The 10,294-nt window shown below is 40.6% G+C and overlaps 1 protein-coding gene across 1 annotated transcript; it reads right to left on the bottom strand.

The window, feature by feature from the left end:
- Window positions 1-259: 259 nt before the first annotated feature.
- Window positions 260-8,228, bottom strand: DYNLT3 (dynein light chain Tctex-type 3). Its single transcript, XM_054382538.1, has 5 exons — window positions 8,195-8,228; window positions 6,928-6,969; window positions 4,991-5,114; window positions 3,404-3,481; window positions 260-2,395 (listed from the first exon to the last, which is right to left on the bottom strand). The coding sequence occupies exons 1-5, from the start codon at window positions 8,222-8,224 to the stop codon at window positions 2,319-2,321; spliced, it is 351 nt and encodes a 116-aa protein (XP_054238513.1). The 5' UTR covers window positions 8,225-8,228; the 3' UTR covers window positions 260-2,318.
- Window positions 8,229-10,294: the final 2,066 nt, after the last annotated feature.

Below are 10,294 nucleotides of genomic sequence, written 5' to 3'. Positions count from 1 at the left end.
AATAATATTTCTGGAGTGACCATCAAGACAAGCAGTAAGAGGAAGAGGTCTGAGTAGACAAGAGGTGTAAGACATGAGATAAAGTTTGGGAACTAGTATTTGATGAGGTCTCATCTCTAAAATCTACACACAACTTCAATAAATTTCCCCAAGTTCTCACTGTTGTATACAAGTGAAGGAAAGCAAAAGGAGTATTTTTCTCAGTTCCTACTTATAACGATCAAGAACAAGAGGCAAAAATACAACTAAGGCAAAACTTTATTTATTTAATTTTTGGTAGAAAGTAAAATGAAGCAGTCTTATAATTAAGCAAAGTTTCTATGTTTCTTCCGCAGCAGAACTTCCAACAACCCTCATTAAACTGATAGTCTTATTCAGTGCACCTTGTTTTCAAGTAAAGTAAAAATACCACAGATTACAAGTGGCTATTTGGAATATTTCTTCTGACCATGGCACCCAATTGCCCATTAAAAAGGGATAACAGCCACTGCTATTTTTACTCACGTCTTAAACTGTATCAATCATACCAACTTTTTTTCCAGTTGTTACCCTACTTATTTTTTCACTTTACACAATCCCAAATAACAGTAAAACTACTGCATTCTTGTCAGTTCCACAACTCAGCTTTTGGATGCTGGCACCTACTTTAGAAACTGCTGTCTTAATCCAAGTAACAATAAATTATTATACATTTGAAGGTCACTACAACATATATACGCTACACTTGCCTGTCAGGCAACTGTAGTATTACAGTATTAATTTTATTTGCACTTAGGTAAAAGCAGAACTTTATTTGCAAAGCAAGAGATTTTGAATGGTATTGTGAATTACATGTACACACGTTCCTTCTGCAGTCTGACACTAGCTATATGTATACACAGTTTAAGCAATGAAATGTTTTTTTAGCTTGTTCTTTGTACAAGACACTTGCTACATGTCCCAAAAGTCAGTTATCTGAAAAACAAAACAAATCAAAACAAAACTGCGTAATAGTGCTTTTAAGACTCATTTGTTAAAATACAAAACAGCCTTACAGTAGCTGTTAGGTAGTTACCAGTCTCTTCCAAAGATATGCAGTAATAAAGAATAAAATAAAATCTATTCTCAAGCAGCATCTGAGAAAACAACTTAATTTAGCTGCCACTTAGTGGCAGCCATCACTTAGGCATTTTTGGTGTTGATACATCTCTTTATCATAGAATTTGTGCATTAGTCAACAAAAAACATAGGCCCCAATTCAGCAAATACTTGCATGTGTGCAAATGCTTTTCCTCCCCATGGAGTATTTCAAGTTATGACTCATAAGATGAGCAAAGCTAAGTTAAATCTTTACAGGAGGGGAATTCTTAGTGCTTAAACCTGAACTGTATTATTTCATAGGACTAAGATCCAATTATAAACTTACAGAACATAGGAGACACTCCCATAACGAATGGATATGTTGCTTTAAGACAAATGCTTTCAAAGCTAGCAAGAGCCTCTAGAAATGTGTGTGCCCTCTCTCCACTTTAATCCTACTTGGGAGTAATGTGGGCCCAGTGTTGCTGCCCTACCTCCTGGCTGCTGCATGAGAAATTAGTAAAGTGCTCATCACAAATTCTGCACTTACAGAGCAAAAGCAAATTTAACTATCTTCAGAATGTTTTCATATTTATAAATCATAATGTTTGATGTCCAGTATATTTCCCTGGGTCACAAACATGTTCTTAATTCTGAAGATAAATTAGAATTCTGCTAGGACTAGGTGTGTTTCACCTTTGTCCCAGTGAAGTCATTCTCTGCCTCCAGAGGAAAGCTTAACTGGATTTAATTTCCCTGTAAATGTTCACGCTTGACTAAAATGCGATGCTCATGCAATTTCAAAAGCACCAGCATTCAGTGTGACAGTTAGCTTTGTTTAATCAACCATGAAGCACCAGTATTATTTAAAGTATATCCACTCTGAATTGCATTCAGATTTATTCCCAAATGCACTCTACTCCTGAGAGGTCTTGCTTGCCCTTTGCCTTTTCTTTTGATTTGATGTGTCTCCTTCCTCTCAAAAACAACATCTTTGTATTGATCTTTGTGGTATCTTCTCATTAACATAATTCTGAATACTTAAATTACTTAAAACTTTCTCTTTAGATAGATACATTTTTTTTCTAGCTTTCAGATAATTAATCTACGAGAACTGACTTAGACTGTATGCTCTCTGTATGTAACTTCTGTATGCTCCTCATATGAAAACAAATAATGGTTTGAAATATTTAGCCATGTGTTTGGATGATTATTTTTTTTAAAGGCTTCGGTGTTGCTCCTACTTATCTTTCAGTAAGCTACAGAATAATAGCAACAGCAAACACATTGACAATGCAGTTCATTGTTCGGTTTTCCCATCTCACTGTGCAGGTTCCTAGAAGAGACGAGTACAAAATAAAAAAATTAATGCCAGCATCTTTACTACATTCACGGTGAAAATTATGTCAAATTAATAAGAATAATTCAGTTGTGATTTAAGGTGAGTACTGTTATGTTATCTTGGCTGTAAATAGACTATACTCCTCAAAACATTTTCATTAACTTGTACATTCTTTACTACCTAACGTGAGCTTTGCATGCTTAAGATGGTTTCCAGGAAACTTGCAAAAATCCTTATAAAATCTCATATCGAAACTGGCAAGATTGAATCAGACAAGAAATCCGAAAACAAGAACAGATTGAATGCCTTCTAGTGTGTTTCCCTTCTATAGTTTTTCCTCTTTTATTGTATCAATGCTTTAGAAGCCAAGAAAACACAAAGATCAAACTGTACTTGTTTATTTAACACCATTTTATGATCATTTTTGTTTAACCTTGGCTGACTTTCTAAGCCATATCTATTTTAAAGTTAAATCTCGGTGTCCTCTTCTAAAAAGACCTGAGTCTGAGACAGATACAAGATTATTTAACCTTGAGGAAAAAATGCATTTAGAACTAGTTTGGAAGCAGGAAAAGGAATCTAAAGTCTGGCTGATAGTTAAGCAACCAAAACACAGACTGATATTCAAATTGTTTCTATCGTTTATCAACTTCTCTTCTCCAAAGTAGCACTGGTCCTTTAGAGCAGACAGGCAGATATGTTTAAGACTGCCCACTTACATTTGTGGTGAGCAATGTTTTACTATCTATGGATAGGATGAGGAGGGTTAAATGTTTTGACTCACTTCAGAATTAAGGCATTTCTACTCCTGCTTCGCATCATTTACAAAGCAATCGCTCTTAACACAGGCAGGGACCGCTAACAACATTTTTCTGCTAGGATTGTAAACAACCATTTAATCCTGGAAGCTACTGCTTCTGCAGTCACTCTTGAAAATGTTCAACCTCACTGTGGCAGCTGAGCAGGAACATTTACTACAAATTTTTGAGAGAGGAAGCTAACCATCAGTTGTGGTATCCCAGAAGCATGAGCTTGCTGTGTGAAGACCGGCTCCACTTCTCTGCATCACTGCACAGGTTACTGCAAGATACAGTCATAAAATGAAGGCATTCATTATAAGAGCAGAAGAGGTGAATCATTCATTACTCCTGAACTCAAGCCTGCATTATGTTTCAAAATGGCTAGCAGGTGGCATTCAACTAGGTCAAACCCTTTTTTGACAACCTCTTTGCTCCCAGTGTTTTCCTCAAGAACTTGGTATTAATTTCATGATTGATTTTACTTGCATAAAGGCAACAGCTCTAACAAAATGCTTGCTAATAGGATTGTGGGTCTTATCTTTTAAACTATTTAGACATGGATTGTGCCATGTGCACCTCAGAATGGGATTGCAGGTGCTGTCCTCACAGGTACAGCAGAAGCTGCATTTGATGGGAGTTGTTTCCCAAAGAAATGATGGACTGCCCTCTGAAACCACACTCCAGTAACATGCAGCATTTCTAGACTACAGTGCAATGGTCATAAAACCAATGACAATCTGAATCCTAGACTTCCAAATCAGAACAGAGTGCAGACACTCCGGAAAAGTGGGTAAAACTTCTCCTTATTTCCCCTTCCCTTCCAAAGTATGCACATATATGTAATGGGATGTCTTTGTTTCACGGAAAACAGAAGCTCACTTACCCCTCCCCAAAGGAGTAAATGAAAAATGCTCCACACACACAGAGAATTGCAAAGAATCAGAAATTTAAATGGAAATACTATTCTTAACTATATACAACAATACAAAATACACATATTTCATATTCAGCCTCAGCCCAGCTCTCCACCCTGGGCTTCTCCAAAACCTCACTAGGCCAGAACCTTCCAAAGCTTCCCTGGCACCAGACCAAACCCCCAGGCCTCAAGGCCTGTCCCCTATACCTCCCTACCCAGGCCTGAATGACACAGGAAAAATTAGCTCTGCCAAGGCTGAGCCAGGCCACAAACCTCCCCCACAAGAGACAAGGTCTGTCTGGGAGAAGAGAGAGAGAGAAAAAGGGCAGAATAGCCAGAAATGTGCATTTATAAAGGGGAGATGCAGCCATGACGGGATGAAATAGCAAAAGATTACATTTTCTGGTGTCCACCTCCCTGCACCTCTCTGGTCCTTGGAGGACTTCTCTGTGGTTAAGACCTCCCAGGTCTTAAACCCATAACATGGGACACGACTTGGAGCACTGGACTGAAGTCTTTCAAATGCCTGCATTTACAGGAAGTTTAATCCTACTGAAAATTTTATTTAAGATAACCAATTATTTCCTGAAGTGATGCCAAAAAGTTGACACAATAGTTTTGGAGTTGCTTAACAAACTGTGTAACATGTCATCTCCTGTGATAAGTGCTGCCAACATGCTTAGCCCAGGTAAAATTGTCATGGCTTTCCCATAAGTATTACTAAAAATCTATACAATGGAAGGGTTCAGCTATCTGCTCTGCTTTGTTTACAGTTTAAAACTTCCTACTGAATATACCACTGCATTCAAATGAACCTTTCAGCTATTACTTATCATGATATAATGTGGTAAAATTATGACTGCTTCTACTTACCAATGTACTTGTACGTTTTTCCAAGTTTTACCAGGTGTGTCAGTGACTGTTCCACTATAGCAGCAGTCCACTGGTTGACTTTGTTGTGATTATAATCTGCCTTGCCTAAAACACTTTCTATGCACTAAAATAAAACGAGAATTACAATAAACATCCTTCAAATTGTAGAGGTTTAAAACGTCTTGCATAATCTGAGGAATTTTATCTGGCAATTGGATTACTTTAAATCACTTGAGCTCATCAGGTATCAGTTGCTGAATGGGAGGTAAAATGAGCCTTCTTGGAAACTTATTTTTAGTATGTGTTTACCACATTATTATACCACATTATTATATAGCAAAGAAAGAGGCTCTGGATGAATATTTCCTGTAGGACAGACCTTAGCCATGCACTTTAAGACCCAGATTAATAAAAATGATCTATTTACCAGTGAAGACACTTGCACATCCCACTGTTCCTAATGACTGCCTACTTCAGCTTGGCATTAAGAAGCTGCTGCAATAGGAATGTTATAGAAATCAGATATGTCAGCTTGGGCTGGCCAACACTTCAGAGCCTGGGAGCAATATACCAAAATCTTCAGAGCAAAAATCTTCCGTTAGAGCTGCATGCCCCAGCTCAAAAGATGAGGAAGATACAAGTGTGAGAGATACTCAAGGGTCATATCTTGCAATAGAAAAAGCACCTGAACTGCTTGAAAACTGCATGTTACCCCACAGTTACAAGACTGGTCAATGCTTGCTTAAACTTAAGATTAGCGTAACTTTTACACTGCATTCTCTGCTCCTAAGAAATTCAGAATTATGTGCTGATGGGTACTTCTTCAGAAATTTTCTTAAGAAATACACAGCAAGTAAAATAAAACTATAGTCTCCTCTGATCCCATAAGATGAATCCCACACACTGGCCACCAACAGGCTGTGTAAGATACTTGATCCCCAGATCTTAGAAAGCCCGATTAGTTCTGATCAGCGTACAAAGCTGAACAAAGGCTTCAATGGAAACAAACATTCACAAAACAGAAGAGAAGGCAGAAGAGGGATGAGAAGATTCCCCAGGGATTTTGGTCCTTGCAAAAAAGTACTCAGTGCTAGGGCTCCTCTGCACTGGCTAAGCTTGCAATCAGAGGCAGGAACACTTGGCTTTACTCCCAGTGTCTGGAGACACTGTCATGCCGTATTTGGCCTTTCAAGGCAGGGACGATTATATAAAGGGTTGAATCGTTGTTTATCTAATATCTAAGAGCTTGCTGTTGTGTACTGGGACAGCTGTCAAAGTGCAGGTGGGAGAGGACCTGCCCCTCTGCAGGGATTGCTTTCTCTAAACAGTAGTTCCATGCAAAACCTGACAGCATCTTTATGCCACAGGCTTTGTTAATCATTGTCTAGTTACTAGGTATTCGATTTAGAACATTAGGCTGGTGCCAGTTTGTTCTTTTTGTATAAAAACTGTTTTTCAAAAGCATTGCTGGAACAACAAGCTCATGTAGTATAACCTCCTGTTCAAGCCAAGATAACTTCCAAGTTTGATCATGTTGCTCAAGACCTAGTCCAGTCAAGTTTTAAAAATTCCTATGGATGCAGACTGCACAAGCTCCCCCTGCAACCTCTCTACTCTTTATTTGGATAAAGGCAGGGGAGAGGGGGAATTGAGTGAATTTTCCTTGCAGTTTGTGACTGCTACACCTCATTTTTTTCCACTGTAAAGTGAATTCTGGTTCTCTTTTCTTTCATCTACCTTCTCTGTAGAGAGATGAAGACAGCAATTAGATCAAGCTTGAAGCTGCTCCCAATAAAAATCTGTCTTTATTTGATATAAGTAGCACTTTCATGTGAGATTGAATTTGTATAAGATAGTCAATGAAAATAATTGCTTTCACTAGAGGGCAAGGTAAGATAAAGAATGTCTTTGAAATGCAGCTGCAAGCTAAAACCTACCTCCTTAACTATGTTGTGAGCCTCATCAGCGTTGAAGATCATCTGTAATAAAAATGAATTATTACTATTTCTGATAGAAAAGTAAACAAATTATGCAGTTTTAAGTAACATGCAACGACCAGGCCTCACATCTGGTTATCTGCATCATACAGTCTATTAGTATAATTCTAAAATCTTACATTTTTTTCCCCCAGCACCATACACACCTTATTTAGTAGTGCTTTGCTAGTCATGTTTGAGTATACCCAAAAAGCTCAGGCCTCAGTAAGCTTGGAAACAGGTTCAATTTACACTTTTTTTAAAGGTTAAATCTCACCACTATTTGTTTATCATGGGCATATTTTCCATAACAAGAAGCTAAATGGCAAATATTTTGCACTGGGTCCCAATCCAATTTTTATTGAAGTCACAAACATGCTAATCCATGGTTTACACAAGGTTTTGGAACTTTAGTAACAAGAAGACCAGATCCCACAGTCATTACTTTACCCAACTAACTTTCTCGAGTGCAGAAAAAGCTTGCAAGTTTTAGTGCCTCCTACTTTCTGCTCATTCGTGCTTGGCTTCCAAAGTCAACATGAGATGTGCCACCGTGCCATCTGCCTCACTGCAGCCATCAATTTCAAATACTTGGGCACAGAGAGAAACCTCACAGACACCTTTTTTTTTTAATGAAAACTGGTGGCTAAAGACCCATGGGAAAGGAAAGGCTCCTCACTTTTGGCTAGTAGGGATCAGCCTGTAGCGTAGATCAGGCCCAATGCTGCTTAGATTTTTTTCCAGGGGTGATTTAAGAAAGATGGCCGCAGACTGACAGCTCCAGAGCGGGCGACAGCTCCAGAGCGGGCGGCAGCACCCTCCAAAACCGCTTCCGCTTTGCCTTGCAGGAACTTTTAGCTCCCAGAACTGCCACAGACCGGTAACAACCGAAGCCCCTGGCAGCGCCAAGTCCCCCGAATGCACCAACGAACCCCACTCCGCCTCGAGGTGGACAGCTAGGGGTTGCACCGGCCCGGGAGCACTCAAGTGGCGGGGAACGAGAGGTGACTACGCATAGCTCACCTGTACAGCTACAGCCTTCAACCTGCCCGTCCCGCCCGGGGAAAGGGCCCCAGCAGCACTGCCCGCCCCGCGCCGGGCTCTCGGCCGGGGTCCTTCGGAGCGGCGGAGGCAGCGCGGGGCCCGGGGACTGCGTGGCGGAAGAGCTCGCACCCCTCCAGGGCATAGCCCACAGCCCCCCGTCCCATCGGAAAGCGGAGGGTCCTACCTCATCGTTGTGGGGGTGAAACTCGTCCATGGCCCCGGCGCGGGCGGCGGCTGTTCCGGCAGCGGAGGCGGTGGCGGCTGCGAGTCCTGCGCAGCTCCGCCTCCGCCGGGCCGGGTGGAGCCTCCTGCGGCAGCGGCCGGCGGGCAGCGGGGGACGGAGGTGGCGCGGGCAGGGTTTGGCTTGGTCGGTGGTTAGCTGGAGCTAGCCTTGCCGAGCCGAAAAGGAAAGGAATTGACCGCCTGCCCTCAAAGCCCATCTGGGCTGGCAGTGACCTCCTCCGGGCATCCGCACCAGCGAGTCTGGGGCCGCCCCTCTGCCTCCCGGCGTGGCGGGTGCGGCGGTGGTGAGCGGTGTCGCTACTCGGTTGATGCTGAAACCGCCGGTGATAACACTGCCGCATGAAAGCGATGAAGCGCTTATTTGTAACTTTATTGCTGTATATCTGCCCTTTGCTGGACATAGAGGGGCGGTTCCTCCAGAGGAGCAGTAACACCCTGGGATTTTTTCCCCTCTGTTCCTTGAACGAGTCTGTGTCAATTATCTGATACAAAGATGCTGTTAGAATTTAGTAGTTGCAAATTGCAATGTCAGGTTCTTTTCATTCCACTTTTTCCTAAAAAATTAATCCTTAGTTTAATTTGACTCGATACATTATATATATATAAAATAAAAATACCTTTATATATACATATATATATATATAAATGCATCAGGTATTTTTTCTCTGCAGTTGCCTGGGAAACAAAAATAAAACATCTAGTGCAAAACAGAAGTTTTAATGGTGCTTGGTTTTTATATTGCTGTGCTCTCCCACTACCGTTCAATACTCAACACTTGCTAATGGTTATAGTAGGAGAAGGCTGAATATGAAGTCCGAACTTCTTTAAGAGCAGATCTTTATGAGCAAGCACAGATGAATGTCATAGGGAAACACATGAAATAAAACCTCCTTCAGTATAAAGTTTTTTGTGTTGTGACTTATCAGTATTTTTGCAGGCTGAGCTAGGGATAAAATTGAATGTTAATTTTTAAATAAATAAAAGTTCCATCTAAACATGAGGAGGAACTTCCTTGCATTGAAGGTGGTGGAGTACAGGAACAGTTTGTCCGGAAAGGTGGTGGAGTCTCCTTCTCTGCAGTCATTCAGAGTCTGCCTTGATGCCATCCTGTGCAGCCTGCTGTAGATGAACTTGTTCTGGCAGGGAGGTTGGACTAGATGATCTCTAGAGTTCCCTTCCAACCCCTATCATTCTGTGCTTCTGGGAAGCATGTGCTGTTCATGCATTGGCATCCTGTAGGACAAAGCTAAAAGCATTAAAATAACTTACCCTTGGATCCTGTGTATTTTTTAATCTCTGGGTTTTTTTCAGAGGTCATGCACCTTTACATCTGTATCTTTGGCTGCAATATGCTACCAAAGTCGTTTCTAGAGTATTTTTCAGTTCTGCTCAGAAATATTCAAAGAAGTAGATTCCTTGAAATACTAGCAAAATTATACCAGTGAATTTTATGGAAACTAGGGTTGCTGAATGATAGATGAGCTCTGTGTGCATGTGTGTATGCATTAATGAAAAAAGATTACCCATTCTTCCTCCTTCACTACCCTTTACAGATAGGAGAGAGCAGGAGCTCTGAGGACACTGAGTACATCAGTCTCAGATCAGCATCCAGAGAGCCATAAGTAACAAAATGGCAAAATAATATTAATCCAGGAAGTGTTCACAAATGAACATTTGGCGTCACCCATAAACAGCCAGCAAAATTTGTCAAGAGTACCTATCAAAAAATCTGATTTTATTTTTTCTTGGGCAACTGGTTTAATGGACGAAGAGGAAATAAATAGTAGGTGTGTAATTTTGTAGTAAAATACATCTTTTTATGCACTCCTACATAAGAAAATATAATCTAGGGGAAAAGTAACCAATCATTCCTAATAAAGGGTTATCAAAGTAGGAGGAATAAATGCAAGAAAATGGGTTGGTTTTGCCCCAAGAGCTAATCAGTATTAGTCACAATAACTGAAATAATGGAATAAAAATGCTGCTTATAAAACCTTTTAATGACAGCATGTTGAAAGAAGTTACAAGCACATTGAATGAC

This window comes from Indicator indicator, chromosome 1, assembly GCF_027791375.1.
Source record: "Indicator indicator isolate 239-I01 chromosome 1, UM_Iind_1.1, whole genome shotgun sequence".
NCBI classification, from domain to species: Eukaryota; Metazoa; Chordata; class Aves; order Piciformes; family Indicatoridae; genus Indicator; species Indicator indicator.
Note: the sequence above shows the minus strand (reverse complement) of the source record. Positions and strands in the feature narration are given on the sequence as shown.